The sequence below is a fragment of the Psammomys obesus genome, unplaced genomic scaffold, assembly GCF_907164565.1.
Source record: "Psammomys obesus unplaced genomic scaffold, mPsaObe1.curated_primary_1811, whole genome shotgun sequence".
Classification (NCBI taxonomy): Eukaryota; Metazoa; Chordata; class Mammalia; order Rodentia; family Muridae; genus Psammomys; species Psammomys obesus.
Genome location: NW_026596046.1, coordinates 4,835,750 through 4,857,806, shown reverse-complemented (window position 1 = coordinate 4,857,806; position 22,057 = coordinate 4,835,750). Strand labels below are relative to the sequence as shown.

General features: G+C 50.4%; 1 protein-coding gene across 1 annotated transcript in view; it reads left to right on the top strand.

Annotated features, from left to right (window-relative positions):
- Lrrk1 (leucine rich repeat kinase 1) overlaps nucleotides 1–22,057 on the top strand; it is a 132,162-nt gene that overhangs the window by 94,165 nt on the left and 15,940 nt on the right. Inside the window, exons 16-26 of the mRNA XM_055623528.1 lie at nucleotides 2,325–2,489; nucleotides 3,051–3,223; nucleotides 4,365–4,485; nucleotides 4,833–4,992; nucleotides 6,461–6,737; nucleotides 9,463–9,634; nucleotides 12,069–12,232; nucleotides 12,678–12,817; nucleotides 14,734–14,983; nucleotides 17,729–17,895; nucleotides 21,016–21,213. Of these exons, the coding sequence (XP_055479503.1) occupies nucleotides 2,325–2,489; nucleotides 3,051–3,223; nucleotides 4,365–4,485; nucleotides 4,833–4,992; nucleotides 6,461–6,737; nucleotides 9,463–9,634; nucleotides 12,069–12,232; nucleotides 12,678–12,817; nucleotides 14,734–14,983; nucleotides 17,729–17,895; nucleotides 21,016–21,213 (1,987 nt within the window). The remainder of the gene's footprint in view (nucleotides 1–2,324; nucleotides 2,490–3,050; nucleotides 3,224–4,364; nucleotides 4,486–4,832; nucleotides 4,993–6,460; nucleotides 6,738–9,462; nucleotides 9,635–12,068; nucleotides 12,233–12,677; nucleotides 12,818–14,733; nucleotides 14,984–17,728; nucleotides 17,896–21,015; nucleotides 21,214–22,057) is intronic.

Below are 22,057 nucleotides of genomic sequence, written 5' to 3'. Positions count from 1 at the left end.
TGTGGGTGGGAGGGAGCCCCCTGTGGGCTGTTCTTCGCTCTCCGGGAGACCCTGGGCATTCAGAGTCCAAGGCCCAAGATGTTCCGTGCTGCTCTGGAGCAGCTCTTGCCAAGAGTGACACACCAGGGCTTCCCATGACCTTGTAGTTTTTCTGTCCTAATGAAGTCAAGGCTCTGGGCCAGTGCTTCTTGAGCCTGCCTGTCTGCTGGATTCCCCTGTGGGGCTTTTAATGAGCAGATGCTCAGGCTTCAAAGCTGGCCAGGGTGACTTAGATGCAGCCAGGCTCGGGTGGGGCTTGCAAAGGCTAAGAATAAAGTCCCACTAAGAATAAAGGCAGGGAGATATACCTCAGCATCTGCCATCCCCCTAAAAGGAGACCGGGAGGGTACCCCAGAAGCCAATGCCCTGTCCTCCCTGACTCCTGCTTTTATTCAAGCTCCCCAAAAGTCCCACTAAATGAACGGAATGGATACTTCAACTTGTTCATCATCCTCGTTCCCATTCAAGAGGTAGAAATAAGCTTTTTTTTTTTTTTTTCAAACCTTTTGAAGCAGAGAAGAGCCTGGGAGATCTCAGGTGCAGTGCTGGTTTAGTTACTTGTATGTTGCTGTGACCAGAATACAAAATAGCTCTCAGAAGTGACTTAGAGAATAGCAGATGTATTTTGGATCACGGTCCCAGAGGGTTCAGCCCATGGTTGCTTGGCCGCTTGTGTTGAGCCGAACATCATGGCCATTGAAGTGTGCGATGAGTTCAGCTTTTCATACCGTGGGAGACCAGAAGCAGGAGGTGACAGGAAGTGGCCAGGATAATATATTCCCAAGGACCTGCCTCTGGTGACCTTCTTCTTCCATCTACAGCTCACCTCCCCAAGTTTCTAGAATTTCCTGAGGTCTCAGCAGCAGGGGACCAAGCATTCAAGACACAGGCCCCCAGCAGGCATTTCAAATCCGCGCTGTAATGGCACTCCATTCATACAACCCACAGAAAGCGGTTGTGCCCTGAGTGCCCACTAATGCCTCCCTCATCTGTTGTATATGTTTGTATGTATGTGTTTCTGCCTCCCCGTGGCAACTCTGGGATCCAGGGTGGAAGGTTCATAGGGCAGAAAGCTGAGAGGCCATGTCCAGCTGGGCCATGGTTTTCTTCTTCAAGCCCAGTACAAAGAGAAGTGAGTTTGACTGCAGAGGTCTTCACGTAAAAGCCCCTTCCAAATCAGGGAAATCTGGTTTGGAAAATGGAGCCCTAGGCTGAAAGTGTAAGCTAACATACTTGGAGCTGGTCCTTCTATGAATGGGACCTTTGGGGCCAGGAGTCCAAGCCAGTGAGACAGGCCATGCTTAGCATGTGCGAGGCCTTGAGTTCAAGCCCCAGCACCCAAGAGAAGAATAAGAACAAGGTTCTTATTCTGTCTGGTTCAGAACAACGAGATAATGACTACCAGGCCCTCTCCGAACAGACAGGGAGGGACTACCTGACTCATTTCTAAAGATTCTCTAAAATAACCAGAATTTCCTACAAAACCCTTGGCTCTGTTGTTTTGACAATGACTCAGTCACTTTTGTTCCCAACTGTATACGTCAGTGAACGGGTACCCGGGCTGGAGGGGTGAACAGAACGATACCCCCACCTTCACTTTAAAGCCATTGCTACTCTTACGAGCACTGAGTCCCATCCCACTCTGAACAGGCTGAGAACAGCTGTCCACTTTCATCTTTACACAAAACCAGGTCAGCATGCTGTCTCTGTCTTGGAGACCAAAATGCTGCCTCATGGAAATGACTCCTGGCTAGAGCTAACTGCAGCCTTGGTTTCCCAGCCAGCTCTGAGCTCATGCAGCAATAGAGAAACCGTTTACACAGCCTTCCTGGCAGCCCAGTTCCTGTTGTTGGATTCTCACGTCGGGGGGGGGGGGGTGGTTCCCATCCTTGTTGGTGGGCGCTAACCTTTGACCTACACAAGTTCTGGGACGCCTCCCTCCATCTGGTCCTTGCACAGAAGGCCAGATGTCGAAGTGGGGGCCCTCATGCAACCAGAACTCTTTCAACTGTCAGGAGCCCTAAGATAACGAACACGACAGGCCATGATCTCCTCAGACAGCCTGCTCTGTTAGCGTCAAATAGAAGCCCCCAGAAGTCTCCCATTGTGCCACTGGGCCCTTTCTCCTTGGCAGGATTGCTAATTCCTAAGACATACTGGAGTCTGAAACTTTTCCATGGCCCTGCCATTTCCAGATGCGTTCCAAGTTGTACATTTTCTCGCGGTTTACGCCCACCCCCTCAGTCACTCAAATGCCCCCCTTCTGTGCCTTGTTGCTCAAGTAGGTTGAGTCCGTGGAGTTCAACGTCTGGGACATTGGGGGCCCTGCCAGCATGGCCACTGTCAATCAGTGCTTCTTCACAGATAAGGCCCTGTATGTGGTGGTCTGGAACCTGGCGCTCGGGGAGGAAGCCGTGGCCAACCTCCAGTTCTGGCTGCTCAACATCGAGGTGAGGAGCCACCATCTCTTCCCGCTGGCGCTGAGGTCCCAGCCCCCCAGGGTTCTGTGGCCTGAAGCGTTGCGTGGAACACACAAAAAAGGGGCAGCGCAAGAAAAAGATACTACTCTTGTTGAAGGGCTCCCCCAGAGCTTCCCTACTCCTTGCCTTGCTTGATTTTCACACCGAGAACCCAGAGCCTTCTGGCCTGAGGATCCAGTGCTGTTGTTATTTTCCTATTTACCCGAAACCTAATAACCCTGTGTGTGCAAGGCAGGCAGCACTCTTTCCAGTGTAAAGGTGCCACCGGCCTGACACAGGCCTCTCCCTCAGCTAGTCAGGAGGACCAGGCATCCCTCTCTATGGGCTAAACTCAGCACCACTGCATGGAGCAGATCATAGGGTATCTCAGGTGCCCCTCAGTTCATAAGGGGCCCATTACGTTTGAATCCACAGGATGGCGGCTGAGCATGGACTGTGAACATCCAAGGCTGGCACGCTTGTACACTGAGGAAACTGTTCCCATTCTTTATCCAGGGAAAAGATACAGGACTGTGGGGTTCTCTGTTTCAGGCCAAGGCCCCAAATGCTGTTGTGCTGGTGGTCGGGACACACCTGGACCTCATTGAAGCCAAATTCCGAGTAGAGAGGATAGCAACGCTGCGTGCCTATGTGCTCGCGCTCTGCCGCTCGCCATCGGGTTCCAGAGCCACGGGCTTCCCGGACATCACCTTCAAACAGCTGCAGTGAGTGCTGCCTGCCTGTAGCCTGCTGCTGCTGCCCTCTGTGCTCCGTTCACTAAGAGCCCCTCTCACAATCCCAGCACTCTGGGAGGCAGAGGCAGGCGGAGCTCTGTGAGTTCAAGGCCAGCCTGGTCTACAAAGTGAGTCAGGGCAGCCAAGGCCACATAGAGAAACCCTGTCTCAAAAAAAAAGGAATCTCCTCTGACCAGGGATCTGTCCTGGGGATGTGCCAGGCTCCTCTGGACACAGAATGGCTCCCTGAGCAGGGTATGGCCCACTAGATGACTAGAGAGACAAGGTCTGGAGACACCCTATCTGCTTCCTTTCCGGGCCCTGTCCTCCCCTCAGCTTCCACGGAACAAAGAGCCATGAACTTGAGCACCATCCATAGCACTTTCAGGTCACTGACCAAGGACTGACCAACAATCCTAGTCATCGCGTTGGATCCAAGTAGATGTACGAGCAGCTGCTGAGCGTCAAAGTAGCTGCAGCGTGGGAAGCGGGGTGGGCTGCTTCGGGAGAAACCAACCACCTTGGGTGTGTGACTCAGTTTACCTCTTGTCAGTAGCCGGCATACTGCCGGGGCCATGGTCCTCATTTTTCAGACCATGAGTCTGAGGCTCAGGAAAGAAAGCAAGGATCCCTGAACAGAATCAAAAGTGTTTGGCTGCAGCTCCTCTTGGGTTCCCTCACTTGGGGTGGGATGGCATGGGTGCTAGGAGACAGGTCGGGGTGACCTGATAGCCTGACTCAGAATGCAGGATCAGGATGTTAGGGACTCCTGGTGTGCCCCAAGAAAGACTTGGAAGGGTCGTTAGTAACAAGAGTGCTGGCTGGTTCAGAGTCACAGCCTCAACACGGGCTTCTCTTTCCTAGCTAACACCCGTGGGAGTCCCAGGACCCCTGGGCCTCACTCTTCCTCTGTGGACCCAGCCCATGGGGAAGACAGACCAAAATACCATGCTTTCAGGCACTCGGCATAGGCTATACACAGAGAAAGGCCTCCAGGACCTTCCCTGATCTCTCTTTAATGACCTTTCAAGACTAGTCGGCATTTGAGACATATCTTTAGAGAGACGGGGATGCTGCGTGCCCCCAGACAAAGAGGGGTATGTTGACTAAGCCCCCATATTTGCACACACAGTGAGATCTCCTGCAAGAGCCTGGAAGGGCAGGAGGGGCTGCGGCAGCTGATTTTCCACGTCACGTGCAGCATGAAGGACGTAGGCAGCACTATCGGCTGTCAGAAGCTCGCTGGCAGGCTGGTGAGCGACCCCTCCTCCAGTTAGGGTAGGGGGTACCCCGCCCCCCACCATGGGGGTTCATGCGTCCCACTTGTTCTGATGGCCGTGTTTACGGTCCAGAGTTCCAGGTGGGACAGGGAAGGAACATTGGCCTCTCCCAACAATCCTGGCCTGCCTATGTCTGTCATCGCCCTGCGTTTTCGTCCCCAGCTGAGGTGGAGCAAGGCCATGCTCAGACCTTCCTGTAGTTCTCTTGCTATAAAGACATAGCCCCTGGTCCTAGGACCACACAGTGGGGTGGTGGGGAGAGTTGGCGCAGGCATCACCCCTTGGACCTGAGGAGTTCAGCCTTGCCCCACTGCGCCCAGATCCCCAGGAGCTACATAAGCCTACAGGAGGCCGTGCTGGCTGAGCAGCAGCGCCGCAGTCTGGGCGATGAAGTACAATATCTGACGGACAGGCAGCTGGAGCAGCTGGTGGAGCAGACGCCTGGCAACGACATCAAAGACTATGAGGACCTGCAGTCTGGTAGGCCAGGAGGGGCTGCAGAGGGAGCATCGGTATGGGGGAGCTCAGGGCTGGCAAAGAGTGGAGTGAGGCGCCTGTGAGGCTTCCATAGGTCACGTCTCCGCCTGGACCCTCAGCGCGGCAGGCTAGCAGGTTCACATGGCAGCAATCAAAAGTTCTGATGTTCCGCCTGCCTTCACGCATCCTCCCTCCACTTCTCCTTGCTGCCACTCCCCCTGCCCTTCTTTCCTCTGACAGAGAACATGATCGCTGCTCTGCAGAGGAGGCACACAGGCCCAAAGCAAACTGGTCACCACCCTCCAGGACCAGGAAGATAGCGAGGTTAAACAATTACAACCAGTTCTTATTGTTCATGGTGGTTAGCATCTAAAGCATCACCACAATCACTGCACTGATAGATACGGAAACTGTTGCTCCAGGAGGAAGATAGGGTTAGGTGCCTGCCCGCCCCCGGTCACAAAGTCGGTAACCTTGTTTCTGCTCTGTACTGTGATAAAACATCCTGACTGCAAGCAACTGAAAGGAGGAAAAGGTTTACTTGGCTGGCAGTTACAGGGTATAGACTATCACTGAGAGTGATGGAAGCCTAGAAACTGGTCACGTCACAGCCACAGCCAAGAGCAGACAAACAGACGGACCCCTGCTGCCTGGTTGCTCAGTTCCTTGATAGCTTTCTTCATCCTAATACTCTTTAGGACCGCCTGTCTAAAGAATAATGCCACCTACAATGGGCTAGATCAATTAATGATCAATCTCCCCCAGACGTGCCCACAGGCCAGACTGACCCATATCATTCCTTAGTTGAGACACCGCATGATTCTAAGTTAACAATAAGAACTGATCAGCACATGTACCTTATTTAACCATTTAACAGGTATTGCTGATTTATCAGCTCATGCAGGGGCCTTTTTACTTTCTGCCTAAACACTGCTTATCCAACACCACATTGTCTCTATAAATCACAGTCTTGTACTTAGGAACACTAGGCAACCCTATAGCATTGCTTTTGAGGGCTGCTTTAAACAGCAAAATCACCACAAATGCACAGACGTTTTAAACATGGCGATAAAGAGACCCTAGAAGGAACCTTCACAGGATGAGAGCTCAGGTAGGAACAACACACAGGACAGCTCACGCTTTTCACACAGCTCAGAACGTGTCTACACAGGATTGTAAAAGCAGGACTGTAAAAGGGTAGTTTTAGGAGATTCACAAGTAAATTTCATCAAGTGCTGAAACTTACAGGGACTCAGTCTGAGATCAAGAATTACTTGTTAGTTGGTTGTCTATCAACTCAGGACATTGGTGAGACTCACTGTGTATCACCAGGCTCTAATTCTCACTGTCTGATGGGCTTGGCATGTCAGAAATATTGGTTTCTTCCTGGGAACAGAGTCATCGCTGAGCCCCCTTTGGCCCCTAGATGGCTCTGACACAGCTTCCTCCCCCTGTCCCTCCCTCCTTGCAGCCATCAGCTTTCTCATAGAAACAGGGGCCCTGCTGCACTTCCCAGACACCAGCCATGGCCTGAGGAACCTCTACTTCCTGGACCCCATCTGGCTATCTGAATGCCTGCAGAGGATCTTTAATATCAAGGGCTCACGGTCAGTGGCGAAGAATGGGGTGATCCGAGCTGAGGACCTGAGGATGCTGCTGGTGGGGACAGGCTTCACACAGCAGACTGAAGAGCAGTATTTCCAGTTCCTTGCCAAATTCGAGATTGCCCTCCCTGTTGCCAATGACAGGTGAGTCCACAGCCCAGGCTGTGCTGAAAGGAGGAATGGAGTCTGAAGATACTGGTGGCCTCAACAAGATTTCCAGGGCTACCACCACCAGGGTAGCTAGCTCCTGGGGATAGCCAGTTGCTCAGCCTTGGATAGCAGGAAGGGAGATGCACTTTGGCCGCCCCACAGGTGGTGTCTTAGGGTACTCTTTGCAGGCAGTTGGAAGAAATCCATTTACTGAAAGGGGTTAGGAAAACACGCAAGGGGCATTCTCCTTGGGGCCGCTGTTGGCTTCATTCTGTGGTGACCGGAAACCGTCTGTGACATGGACACATGTCAGTTTGGTACTCTCAAATCATTAGCAGCACTGAGAGTGACTGTCTCCTTTTATCCAGGTTCCACTTTCTACGGGTTCATTTACCAATGACCAGCTGCAATGTGAAAGCATGGAATAGAAATTGCTATAAACAATTCCTTCTTTCATATGCTATGCCATCCCCAGTAGCATAAGGAATTTCTCACCATTCCTCTCCAACCAGCCTGGGACGTGACTCATCTTTGTCCACTGTAGCCATGCTGTATAATCTACCCATCTCCTAAGTACCCATCTTGGCCATAAACTTAATGGTTCTGATATAGGTTTGCTCATGTCTAATCCTCATTTTGTTTACTAAAGTCCCAAAGCATAAAGGTACTGATACCGGAAACTTATGGCAACACGTTGTTAAAATTGTTCTATTGTTGTTTTATTATAGAGTGTGTCTTGTTACTTCATGTAATATTTTCTTTCCTGAAGTCCATTTTGTCTAATTTTGAAATAATTACACAACAGCTTTGAAGGTCATTTAGCTTTTAATTCCAACTATTCCTCCTTCCCCCAATTATTTTATTATCAATTTATTTGGGTATTTATATTACAATGACTATCTTAATGACAATGAATTATCTAACCTGGTGGTCTCTGACTTAAATAGGAATACTTAGTTCATTTAAGTTCATTTACATTTAGTATGATTTAGTTTATAGTTGGGTTCAAGTCTAGTAGTTTATCATTTGTTTATTTATACCATCTAGTTTGTTTCTTTGTTCATTTTGTTCTACCTTATTCTGAGTTAATCACATTTTCAGTCTTCTTATTCATCCTATCTGATCTTGGCGTGGTCTTCACTGGTTCCCTGGATGTTAGAATATCCATCCTTAATAGTTTGTTGATTCTTGCTTCTTCCCACTGTCACTTGCATTACTCAATGTCAGCACTCATTTTCCTGAAAATCAGAACTGCCAGTCCATGATGTGGGGCCCCTGAGAAGTCCAGGGCTTAGAAGAAAATATGGAAACCAGATCACTGCTGGCTACCCAGTCCCCAGAAGATGTCTTATGCTAACCCAGGTTGATTTCCTGGCTCATTTCATTCACTTCCTGTGTTTGGTTCTGATATGGCCATAAGGCAGCAGCTAGTATCCCAAATCCATAGTCCTTTATGGTGCATCTACCATAGAAAATACCACGGCTCTTGCCCCCGACTTCAGAGCCCTACAGTGGTACCACAAGAGACTTCTGGGAAGCCATTCTAGAGACTCTATTGGTGAAACCAGGCATCCACAGAGACAGCCCTGCTTTACACTTGGCTGGGTGAGTTTGGGAGGGCCCTCAAGACCTTCTTGCTCCATTTGTATGGGACCATGAGCAGAGTCCAAAAGAGAGAAACTTCAAAAAGGAATTCAAGGCCTGTGATTTCTAGGAGCTACAATCTCATGGCAGACATCTTGGTCCTGTAGCTCACAGACTATTTCTGCTCCTTCTTCAGTGTTCCCTGAGCCTTGGGTGCAGGCATTCTGTTGTAAATGCATACTTTAAAGCTGGGCGATAGACAACCAGTTGATCTCTGCATTTTGACCACTTACGGTTTTCCATAATGGCCTCTGTCAGCCACGAACAGAACCTTGTTTGATGAAGGGTGAGGCCTAGCTGATCTGTGAGTGTAAGGATTAGTTTTAGAACGCAGTTAGGAAGTTTTCTGCCCTCCATGGGCCCTACCCACACAGTCCACAGAGATGCATGTGGGCAAAAATATCCATATGCATAATAATAATAATATTTTTTAAATGAGGAAAGAATCCAGTGGCTGCACCTCCCTGTGCCTGCTCTATACCTACCTTCAGCTCACAGCTCACAGCACATAGTCAATGTCACTATTCAGATGCAATTGTAGGGAGGGACCTCCCAGCTGCCAGCTCTTTTAACTGGCAACAGTCAAGAACACCTGGGTCACACAGTGATCAACATCTTAACGATGACCGTGTCCACTCGCGTTCTCATAAAACATCATTTGTTTTGTGCAGAAATCGCCGTGTTCTGAGTTTTAAGGCCGTTGTGTTATTTTAATTAGCCAAGAACAATAAACAGCTTCGAAGACCAAAAACAGTTACCCTGACCCCAATATCTGTGCTGTCCTCAGAACTGTGCAGCTGTCTTTGCTTCACCCCCACCAACCAAAGTCAGCGTTAAGCGATTTCACAACCATAACCCAGTTTTCTGAGAAGCAACCCCAATGTGCTGCATCTGGCATTTTATGTCTTCAGATCTTCCCTGCACATCATTCTAGTCTCTCGAACTCTATAGGGAGGGCCCCTGGCAGCCTGAGCCCTGTCAGCGGTGGCCTTTCCACAGCCTAGCATGTGCAGGGATCAGGGTCCTGCAACAGATCTTGAGCCACAATAATCATCTCTCCCCTTATGTGTTTCAGCTACCTCCTGCCACACCTCCTTCCATCCAAACCTGGGCTGGACACCCACAGTATGCGGCACCCAATGGCCAACACCATCCAGAGGGTGTTTAAGATGAGCTTCGTACCTGTTGGCTTCTGGCAAAGGTTCATAGCACGGATGCTGATCAGCTTGGCTGAGATGGACCTGCAGGTAGCATGGGTTCTGAAAAGGAGGCATGGGGGGTGGGAGGGCTTCCGTAAGCACAGGATTGGGGGAAGACTGCATCCTCTATGCTAATGAGACCTAATAAGGTTAATAAGGCTAACAAGGTTGCTCTCCTGCAGTGATGTGACTGGTACAGGGTCAGAAGGCAAACACAGCATGAGTCTGTTGGCCTTGGCTGGGAATACCAAGTTTTTACCCACATGGCTTAGACTACTCCCTCCTAGAGTGATGTTCCCAACTGTTAGCCATTTCCAAGGCACCGTGGAGCTTGTTGTAGCAGAAGCAGGGACCCCCATCAAATCACCATGGTTTGGAAGTGGCGGCTAATGAGCTGGGCCAAGAACCAGCAACTCTGACTTCATGGTCTTGCTGTCCTGGATATACACTTTGACTCACCTGAGAGGAGTCTGTAACTGACAGAGCCCTTCCCAGATCACCCCAATTTAAAAGCTTGCTTGTAAGCACCCGTACATTCGTGTCGTCGTAAGGACAACTCACAGGAACTGGTTCTCTCCTTTCATCATGTGGTTCCCCAGAGACTGGGCTCAGGTTGTCAGGCTTAGCAGCAGGCATCTGTACTGAGCCATCTCACCAGAGAATCTAAGGATTAGAGTTAGATGTGCATGCTATGTCCAGCTCGCCTCAGGCTTTGCTGACACCACTCTGCAGCCAAGCTTGGAAGTACTGTTGGAAAACAACAACAACAACATTTCTCCCTTGCTTTGGTCATAAGGAAGAGCCAACCCAAGGATTATGTTCTGTGTGCTGAGCCAGAGTGATGGAGAGGCAACCCAGCTGTCAGTCAATAGTAATTTTATGCGCAAGAGTGATACAGAAGTAATGTTCGCCTAGGGCAGTAGCTCAAAATGAGGTTCCCAGGCCAGCAAAATTGATCTGAGAGCCATGAGATATACTCACTGCCAAGCCCCAACTCCACATTTACCACCTCAGAAACTTCAGGATCAAGTCCTGCTATGTTATTGACAAGACCTCCAGGGGATCGTGACACACTCTGCAGTTCGTGAGTCCTTAGCATGCACTCCGACTGTTGAGCTGTTGAATCTTTTTGACATTGATCTCTGCTTGAGTTTGCTTTTGCCACCCTCTAATTAGAGCACCTTTTTTGAATTATAACTTCTTGGCTCGGTAAAGATGTGCTTTGATCTTCCCATTTTATGGGAAGAAAAACAAACATGAGAGGCTGAAAAAAATCAATCAAAACCGCTGCAGCCTGTATTGTGGATGGGGGCGGGGGTCTCTTAATGATGCCAGAACGGTTCCGAGTGGGTGCTGGCACTGACTCGCTCGGAGTCCCCTCTGTCCTCTGTCCTCCATTTGAACTGTGTCCTGCAGTGTTCTAAGTGGGAGGCCACTGGGCCCTGCCCCCCTGCATTGTGGGAAGCTGAGCTCACGGCGGAAGGGGGGTGGGCAGCCGGGTGGGAGCACCAACATCATGCCTGTCTGAGAAATCAATGCAGAAGGAAATCCTGTTAAAATTCAAACGGAGGGCAGAGGGGAGAAGAGTTCAGCCTCAGCATTCATCAAAGACGTGCAGATTCCCGGAGCAATGGCTTCTCTGTTTGTTGATCTGTCAGACCAACAAAGAACCCAGAGAGATAGCCAGCCCAGGTGGGCAGTGGCTGTGATGACAGTGTCGCCTTTTCCAAACCTCCCCATGCCTCCAGAGCCTTAAAACTGCCAGACCCTGGACCAGGCATCCCACTGATGAGCATCTACACTGAGATCCAGAGACATCTCCGTGTGTTTCCCATGCTCATAGGGAGCGGAAGAGCCAACCTCGTAAAAAGGAATGGTTCAAGAAATTGCTAGCATGGTCTTAGAAAAATGAATTTTAAGTGAGATTTTAGTAACCATGACATCCTCAAAGCACACCTTGATTTCCAGTCCTAGTGACTTATGCTAGACCCTGGGGCGAGCCTTCTACCACTGAGCTGTATCCCCAGGCCAAAGAGCTTGCAGGAGGAGACCCCCATTCTGAGTCACTGTTTTTTACATATATATATGTGTCATAGGAAAAACTCCGGGACTCATGCCTACCCTAATCCTAGTGTTCTTCCTGCTGGGTGTTAAATTGTTGATTGCTTTCTTTTTTTTTTCAATTATATTTTTCTGTCCTGTCCACTTTATCTAATATAAACGTTTACTTGTTTATGTAAGGGAGGAAGGTCTTCAGAAAAGAACAGCCTATTTGTAATCACTTGGAAAAGCTGTTCCCAGGGTACCCTGGAGACCCTTCCAGATCATGTGGCCTTTGACTTGGCAGCGGGGAAGAACAGCAGGGTGGGAAAGCTGCAGCGATTTATCAAGATGTGGCCAGGCCGGCCTCCTCAGAGCTTTGCATAAGGCCAGTGGGGAGCCCAGAATCCGTAAGCAGGGTCTTTTCTCTCCTGTCTTTCAGCTTTTTGAAAACAAGAAGAATACAAAAAGCAGGAACCGGAAAGTCACCATTTACAGTTTTACAGGAAACCAGAGGAATCGTTGCAGCACATTCAGAGTTAAGAGAAATCAGACCATCTACTGGCAGGAAGGACTGCTGGTCACTTTTGACGGAGGCTACCTCAGGTGGGGACATCTGGGAGCCCACTTGCTGGGTCAGCGTGGTGCCCAAGCAGTGGCCCTGTGACAGCCATGACATAGCACCTTTCCCACCTGCACTCCAGCGTTCTGTTCCCGAGAAGGGCCTGTCATGACAGCTTGCTAGAAATAGACACCGGCCCTGTTGATAGCACTGGCCCCCTCTTCCTACCTTCCCCCGACCCCCCTCCTTCAGCATTGACTGAGGGAAGCTATAGCCCAGGATTTAAGTTCACTCCAGTTGGAGGGAGTAGGGACAAGGACAAAGTAGGCCATAAAAACAGGTACATAAATAGGAAAGTCAGCCCGATATCCTGCAGGGCACATGAACTCTTAGGGTGCCTGGGGGTTAAGTCCCTCCTTAGAAGCAGGGAAATCACTCCGGGTCCTTGATAGCTTGTCAATGGGCTCCTTCTCATTTCCGGGTTTGCAGTGTGGAATCCTCGGATGTGAACTGGAAGAAGAAAAAGAGCGGAGGGATTAAAATCATCTGCCAATCAGAAATGAGGGACTTCTCAGCAATGGCTTTCATCACAGACCATGTCAACTCCCTGATCGACCAGTGGTTTCCTGGTAAGAGAATATTCTGGAACCAAGCCTTTGATCATGCATGCACACATACATATATACGTATATCCATGATAGATAGATAGTTGATAGATAGATTCATACATACATACATAGACACATAGATACATAGACTGATAGATATCTTTTTCTTTGAGAAAGCTAAGTTGCCACCAGGATTCAGCCCCTTGCCTGAGAGTCCTGCTCTGGGCTGGCTGGGGTGGGAAGTCCTGTGGGATAGGTCTGACCCACAGGAAATAGAACAGAACTGGGTCCCCTGGATACCTACAATATTTAGGGGGAAGGTCTCCTGGTCCCACACATGGCCCAAAGACGTGCTTAGTGTAAGTCATCCACATGTTTTTCATAAGTTGAAGACAATGAGCTTGATACCAGGAGGACCCAGTTCCTGGTATAGGGACAGCGAGGGAGGAGGTCAGAGCTGCAGTGCCCTTTCGGCCTTCCCCTGTGTACTCCATCCTGGTGCCGAGAGGAGCCACCCACACAGTCCTTCTCAGACTCCGTGAATCCATTTCCCCACTGACAATTTACCATCCCCCAAATACTTTTTGAAGTGAACCCCCTGAGGCCCACTATTTGCTTTGCTTCTGGGGTGGACAGAGAGCAGACAGCAGGGAGGAGGCGGTGGGGGCAGCAGCAGGAAGGCAGCTGTGGGGAGGAGCCTGCTGAGTGAGCATTCCACCTCTCAGCCTCAGCGGCCAAGGAGGAGAGGGTGGGTTCTGGACGCCTCTTCTGTCTCAGGGGCCTCTCTGATCTGGTCCATTCACCTGCCCCAGAGCCTTCCATCCCAAGAGGACCCTAGGAAAGTACTTAAGGATGAGGCAGGAAGCCGCTGGGTACATATTCCAGACACGGAGTCAGGCTTCCTTGTGTGTTGCTTCAAAAAGTGACCACCGTGGAAAGTGGTTTAGGGAGAAGGTTCTCCGATAACAGCCAGTGTGTGAGTCAGGGTGACTGAGGGCTTTTGGCTAGCCAGTGGGGTTTCCGATGCCCAAATAGACTGTCTGGCCACTGTGTGGCACCCTAGCAGCCCATGCCCCACCTCAGCAGGTGCTAGGGTTTGGCAGGTAGGCCAAGAAGATAGTAATCTGATAGAGAAGAAACTCAGCCAAGCATTTGAGACAAGGTGTCATAGAGCCAGCGGCACCATGAGCCAGTGGCCAAGAGCCTCGAGACCTTTGAATGTCAGGTGTCACCAGGACATCTAGGAATCTACACCATCCGTACAAAGCAGGTCACTGTCCTGCCCCAGGGTGCCTTTGTGGGTATTTCTTAGAACCTCCTAGTGAGAGGGACACAGAAAAGTTGTATTTCCTAATAGGAACCCATGCCGATGTCCAGCTTTCCCATGATCCTTTGCATTCATTACCCCCTGCATTTATCTTCCCCGGAGCACGGCAGCAAGCCTTCCATTACTAACTGTAGTTAGGGGAATGGAGGCATAGGTATAGTTCAGACCTGGCCCCAGCTGTGCAGGTAAAGTCCCCTCCACACTTGTTTTGCCCTCCTCTACCAACCTTCCAAGGACTGCAGGACACTTTTTCTCAGAGTCTAGACCATGTGGTAGCCCCTCCCTGGCGAATCAACTGGGATCAACAATTTTTCTGTCCAAAAAGTCACAGAAGGCAAGGATGGTTGCTACACACAGTAACCCCAGCCCTTGGGAAGCTGAAACCAGAAAGTCTGGAGTTCGAAGCCAGCCTCTGTTATATAGCCAAACCCTGTCTTAAGATCAAAACCAAAGCAATAAAGCACCCGGGAGTGGCTTTGGGATTTCCACCTCCCTGGGGCCCAGGTCAGAGTAGACAGAACCCTGGATGTAAAGCCGGCCAGACCCAGGGTCCTAGGGCACTACTCACCGCCGATTCACAGGACCTGTCTCCTCCTCTGTTCTCATTTAGCCCTGACAGCCACAGAAAGTGATGGGACCCCGCTTATGGAGCAGTATGTACCCTGCCCCGTCTGTGAAGCGTCCTGGGCCCAGCATGGAGATCCGAACGAGAAGTCTGAGAGCGTGCAGTACTTCGATATGGAAGACTGTGTGCTCACAGCCATCGAACGGGACTTCATCTCCTGCCCCAGACACCCAGACCTCCCAGTGCCACTGCAGGAGCTTGTCCCAGAGCTGTTCATGACTGACTTCCCAGCCAGGTGGGCTCCACGGTCCCTCCCAGGGCAGGAATGCTGGCTGTGCGCCTCTCCTACCAGCTCACTGCACAGTGCCCTAACATGGGACGGCAGTGGCCGTTCCAGCCCTTCCTTCCTTCCAAGTCTCAGGTGACTTAGGTTCCCTGTCCCAAGCTTCCTGAAAGAAATTAGACCAATGGCTTTCCACTCGAGTCTTCAGCAGGCCCTGATGCACTCTGCACACAAAGCTACAGGGGCACCTGCTCTTTCTGCCCCTCTGTGGGCTAGCACTTTCTGCTGGGCCGGCCCTCACCAGAGTCCCACTTTGTGGCCCGCTGGAGGACAGCAGGTTGACACAGATGTTCACTGGCCTTTGTGGAAGGGGAGCACTCCCACACCTGCGGCCCCATCTTTCCTTTGGAGGGCTGACGGCCAGCTGCAGGCACACTCTCACTCAGTCCTTCCAGCTCATTCTACCTCCACCCTCCCAAGATGATAACCGGAGATGGAAACACTGCAAAAAGCAGAGAGGCCTTGACTGGTTCCTTCCCAAAGGAAATGGCCACAAAATGATAAGTCCTCCATAAAACAGACCATCTTCTTCAGTGGCCGGGAGCCCACTCCTGTCATGTGGGCTCCTCAGGGACAGCCCTTCCATCTTTTTGGACTTTAGCTGTTCCAAATCGTTTTGGAGCCGTGAGTAACTTTCCCTGCTAATGGCATGCTATATCTGGTTTCTTTAACTTTTTTTTTTTTCTCTCTTAAGGAGATCTGGTTTTCATTTTCCTTCACTGTTCCCGATGGCCACAGGGCACTCTCTGGGTTTCTACTCCGCATCCCACTTCCAGGAGCTTATTGAATTTAAAATGGGCCTGGGAGGTGTCTCCTGGGCAGTGCATGACACCCTGTGCTCAATACTCGACAGGAAAAGAGGACAATTAATCAACAAAGGACACGTCTCACTAAGTTCTCTCAGTATGTCCAGCAGCCTGTGATGGGCGGAGAAAGCCCCACTCTGCTGCACAATGGCTTTTCCTCACTCCTGGCTCTCCATGGGTGTTTAATTATGTATGAGCATGAGTCACATGTTTTGGGAGGTGCTGGGTTAGGTGCCCTTAAAGTTGTAGACCCTTCATTCATCTGCCAAGCCTTGTGGCATTCATGCCTCAGCACAGAGACGCCGACTGGTGGCCTGTGGATTTCCTCTATGGCTTCAAGAAGCCAGACTGACACACCTTTAATCTTTAATCCCAGCACTCAGTAGGCAGAAGCAGGCAGATCTCTGTGAGCTCAAAACCAGCCTGAGTTCCAGGACAGCCAGGGCTACACACACACACACACACACACACACACACACACACACAAAGCCAGACTGGACTGTCCTTGCTGCTTTGGATCTGATCTTGGGCACAGTAGGATTGTGAGATGAAGTTACCGGTTAGGAAGTGGGAAATCTCAACAGCCTGGACGGGAGTCTGTCCAGAGAGGGGCTCAGGATATCTGCTGGAGCCCAACCAGCCCTGATAGCTCTGCCCTGTGGCTCCTACAGAATTCTGCATTTTTTCAAAACTTGCTTAAGCCCTAGCAGAGAGCCCTAGAAGGACCCACAGCACTCTGCGGGTTCCCATGGCCCATCTTAAGCAGTACCCACATGCAAAGGGTTTGTCCGAGCACTTGAAAAGCATGCCCTGACCATGCGCAGCCTGTGCCTGAGGCTGCAGCGGATGCAGGTGACATGATTGAGCTGTACTAAATCTAAAAGGCACAGAGAGCAAATGCATCTACAGGGCCAGGAAGGCTCGCCTGGAGCTGCAGGCTGGCACAAGGCCCTGATGGGGAGCTGCATAGACCTCAGTGAAGTGGCCTGCCTTTCTCCTCCCCACCCAGCCCCCTCTCCCTTTCCTGTCTTGTCTTTCATGCTGGTGCTTCTGAAGAAAGAGAGGAGTCTTGGCAAGTAAGAGGCCAAGGGATCCATGCAGGCCCAGAGTCAGTGAGGGGGTGGAGAAGGATGCCCCCAAAAGCGCCAAGCCCTGCATGCTAACCCCAAGCACTAATGTCACAGGCTGCATCCTGTACCCAGAAACCTCATTCTGAACCATCCTCCACCTGAGCTTTGTGGAAGGTGCCAGCTCTGTCCCAGTGTTCCTCGACTTCTTACTCCAGAACCGCCAGGCCCAGGAGTCTTCACAGAGCGCTGAGGGGCTTGGGGAGCAGCAGCCATGTTTCTGGAAGCCCTGCAGAAATCTTTGCTTTCACAAGGCTCAGATTACACAGACCAGAAAGATGGTTAAATGTCCCTATAAAACACTAGTACCCAGTTGTGGGGGACACCAGCTCTGTGTGGCAAAGGATGATCCTACCTAATAAAAAGTAGAAGAAAGAAAAAAAAAAAAAACTAAGCTAGCAGTGAACAGCACAGTGTACCCAAGGATGGCAGCTCTCAAAGCATAAAAGCATAGGAGTGAATCATAGAGAAGGATCCTTGTTCGATGCTCACCGTAATCAGGTTCCCTGAAGCTAGGCTTCCTCGGCGTCTCTCAATAGGTCCCTGTGATTGCATCCACCACGCAGAGGAGACTATGGTTTGACAAGACTGTGCAGGCTGCCCAGGTTGACCCCCTGGCTTTCAGTAGATCAGGGTCAGCCTATATCAGTCCAACCACAGAAGTGGCTTTGAATTGTTATTCTCCCAGAGGGAAACTATCAGCAGAGTCTAGGACACACCATGCCTAAGGTTGGAGGCTAACTCCTGAGTTGGATGTGCCGCAGGCTCTTCCTGGAGAACAGCAAGCTGGAACACACCGAGGGTGAGAGCAGCATCCTGGGCCAAGGCGGCAGTGGCACCATCATCTACCAGGCCCGGTACCAGGGCCAGCCCGTGGCTGTGAAGAGATTCCACATCAAGAAGTTCAAGAATTCTGCTAACGCCCCAGCAGGTAATGGGAAGCACCCTTTTCTTCAGATACACGAACTCTCTTGTGTCCAAACTCCAGGCCACCTTAGGGAGGACAGAAGCCACACATGGGCAGGAGGTGAGGAGGATTAGGGGGCTGGTACAACTAGTGAGAGCACTCCCATTATTTCTCCCTACTCTGTGCCCACTGAAGGCCTGGCACACGTGGGTGGGCAGTCTGCTAGGAGGAAGACTCCTTATCTGCAGGACTCCTTCCACCATATCCTGTACAAGCAGAAAACTGTATAATGAAAGGCAAGAGAATGGGGCAAACCCTGTAAATAAACTTTGGGGATGTTCCCACACCACTGCCCACACCCTACACCCCACAAAGAAAGCCACCGAGGCAACACACTCGGCCCTGCATAGCAAATGCAGTCCAAGAACGATTTCCAGTGGGAGGGACCGTCAGTACTCTCTGTCACTACCACAGAACACCACAGGCTGGGCAGCTGCTAAACAAAAGGTTTGGTTTGGTTTGGCTCAAGGTGTGTGTGGATTTGGAGAGAGCCAAGACCTTAGTGCTGGAGGGTTTCCAAACGATACCATCCCAGAAGGTAAAGAGTGAGAGAATGGGGAGCCGGAGGCCAAGAAGGGGGCAGGAGTTTCTTATCTAACAAGCCCAGCCCTGTGATAACTAACACAGTCTTGAAATACCTACATTAAGTTTTCCACCTGTGAACATTGGGGGATGGAGGGAGTACACATTCTCTCTCTCTCTCTCTCTCTCTCTCTAAGATTTATTTATTATTTATACAGTGTTCTTCCTGCATGCAGAACACCAGCAGAGGGCACCAGATCTCACTGTAAATGGTTATAAGCCACCATGTGGTTGCTGGGAATTGAACTCAGGACCTTTGAAAGAACAGCCAGTGTTCTTAACCTCTGAGCCACCTCTCCAGCCCTTGGGGACCCACTCTACCCATAGCACCATGTAGTGCTCTGCCCAGGCCACCCCACTCCAGCCAGCTCAGTTCCCTCTTGTTCAGGATAGGTCACCCTGTGATTATGAAGCCACTTTATGTTCTTTGGTGGAAAAAATAGAATCATAGAAAAATACAGGGACACCAGAAAAGAAGACACCAATTTGTAGTTCTTTGAAGTTGGTTTCTGCCCTGATCTCACAGACTTGGTTGACATACTTCAGGCTGGTAAAAGTTCCCTGAAAATCCTGACCATGAGCAGAATATGTTCCCATACATAGCAGTGAGCCTTACAAACTAGCCTCCACAGTGTTGATTTAAAAAATATTTGGAACTGTGATTAACTAGGGTATCTGAATCCCCATTGGGCAGTTTGACTAATGAGCATGTGCCGAGGCAAGGCCAAGGGCTGACAAGAGAATGGGGACAACCCTTCAAATGTCATCAGTAAGTCCACAGAGGTCACAGCAGGTTCTATCCAGGGCGTCGCGCAGGCCTGCCTAGGAAACAGCAACAGCCTGTGGGCTCAGGAAGCCGGCACACAGCAGGGTGACATCGCTGGTCGGAGGGAAGACAGCACACTCACTGTTAGAATCTTATCCACCCTGTAATGGAAAATAGATTCTTTATGGGTTCAAGAGCCAGGGTGAGAATGGACTCTTTCTTTTAGGAGCAAAATGGCCAGCCCACGCTCGAGGTCTTACACAAACAGCGTGTTGATCACTAAGGCTTTTGGGGCGCTTGACCTTTCACACTCAACAGACCCTAACTTTAAAATCTGTGGTGAAGGAATGCAAAAGGAAAACAAGACAGCCAGGACTTGGCTATAGCCTGCCTAGTGGCTTCAGAGACAGATGATTTTGTGTGAGCTGGCCACAGCCAGGGGTGCTGTCCTCCAGTCTCCTGCAGGCCATCCTATAAGTGACGGATGAATGTCAAGAGTGTGAAAGAAGTTACAGCATGGCTGAAAGTCACCCATCCCTGCTATGGGCCTTTCTCCTCCAATGTGAATGGCACAGGCCAGTAGCCATGGACAAATGTCTCGCCAGCTGATGACAATGATGGTGGTTTCTACTTTCCTTAGTCCTGGCTAGTTGGTAAAGAAGCAGGTAATCTGCAGTGATCCTGAGCAGGAAGTGGAAGGGGACTGATGAGATTCCAGATAGTTCCTGGGCCAGGCTTTGAACAAGATAAGGGATGCCATCATCGCTGGTACCTCCAAGTGACTGGCAGCTATGGCTGAGAGCTGTGAGGGCATGCTCTGAGCCAGGAGGGTGGAGCTCTGTGACAGTCCCCCACTGAGGGAGCCAGATGGAACTCAGTGACTGTCACAAATGACAAGGTCACATTAGCGCTTGAGAAAGGGAGAGGCTTGGTGTCTTCATTGGCAGCAGGAAGACATAGCCCAACAGCCAGTAGCCCTTTGGGGTCCTTGGATACAGCATAGGAAAGAATTTTGTGATGAGCCACAATAAAGCAAAGGCACTGAGTCTTTATAGATACAGAGTGCGCGCTGTAGATGTAAGCACTGAGCCATCAGAGGGAAAAGGAGACACCCTTAAAAAAGGATACTAGCACCCACCTGAGCCATGGGTGTGGCCACTCAGGAAAGCCAGCCGCCTAAGTGCCCATGTGCATGTGATTTTGTATCTGAAATCTACAACCAGGCTCAAAAACTAAGCAAAAGTTTTAATAATTAAGTACAAAAATATGACTGAGTTCATGTATTTTTTCCATCTTAGAGACTCTCCTTCTTGTCAAGGCAATTGCTGGGTGCTTTTTACTGGGTACTTGTTGAGGATTAGTGTTGAGACAGGACGCTGAGGTAGGTAAGCTCAACGGGTCTCTTACGCTCTGTCCTGTGGCAAGCGTAGTCCTTTCGTTGGTTTGAATACTCCTTCTAGAAGTGCTGCTTAGGAAAGGGAATAGTGTCCCTGAAGGAGCTCTGGGTAGTTCTATCAGCTTTGTTGAAGTTTTTGATTCCCAGTCAGAGGGGAGGTTACCAGGCCTAGACCAAGGGGCTTCTTCACTTCTGTTGTCCCTGTAATCTTCCCTGACTCTCCTGTCTTAGGAGACAACCTACCTGGTCTAGACCTGAGTCTACCTTGCCTTAGGTCCAGCAGGGAGGTCCGTGTCCCGCACTTGCTGTTCTCCCTAGACAGCCCTGCTTTGTCCTGCAGACACCATGCTGAGGCACCTGAGAGCCATGGATGCCATGAAGAACTTCTCCGATTTCCGGCAAGAGACCAGCATGCTGCATGCCTTGCAGCACCCCTGCATTGTGTCGCTCATCGGCATCAGCATCCACCCCCTCTGCTTCGCTCTGGAGCTCGCCCCACTGAGCAGCCTCAACACCGTGCTGTCCGAGAACGCCAAAGGTACCGCCCCTCTGAGACCATTCCACAGGGCCCATGCCTGCAGCCTGCTCTTGGGGGGCTGGCTGAGCCCTACCGCAGGAGGGCGGGCCTCTGGGAAGCCTTAGGTCCTCTCTCACAGCTCTGTCTTGGTTGCGAAAGCAAATCTGTGGGCATTCTCAGTGAGCCAGGGAATGCCCAGCCCCACAGCAGGTCCCCTGCCGGCTCCAAACATAGGGCAAGGCAGGCTTGGGGAGCCCAAGAGCTTCACACTTTTGGGTCGAACAGAAGCAAATCTTAAGTCTTGCAAGAAGAGGAAAACAGCCCTGACTTGGAGACACAGAGCCTCAGATGAGATAGCACTGTTGGCCTGAGGCATAGCAGCAGCTGCGTCTCTAAGTTGCCCCTGTAACCACACGGACACACTAGACACAAGTTAAGAAAGAGCCTGGGATCCTCTCTGCCATATCTTATTCCTAAAAAACAAAACAAGCAAACACACAAAACCTTAAAGAGAATTCTCCTGAAGAAATGGTTACCTACCCCCAAACTACTGCTGGAGGGGAGGAGCTGGCCCACCTTCACTAAGAAAGAACTGCCACTAACCAGTCACTTCTCAACCTCAGGGAAAATGGGAAAGATTTATGAAATTTCTGTATCTTTAGTTTACCCTTGAATACAGGACAAGGTTGGCCTGAATGAGTTTAAAATTGCTTAAACGTTAATGAAAACACCTGCAGCTCCACACGTGGCCTACCAAAAAAGGATCCCTAAGAATGAGCATTTTTATCCCAAGTGCACACTGCTTCACTTAAAGTCATTCTTCATCCCTTCTGACCTCTATCGTGAAGAAGAACAAGAATGTATC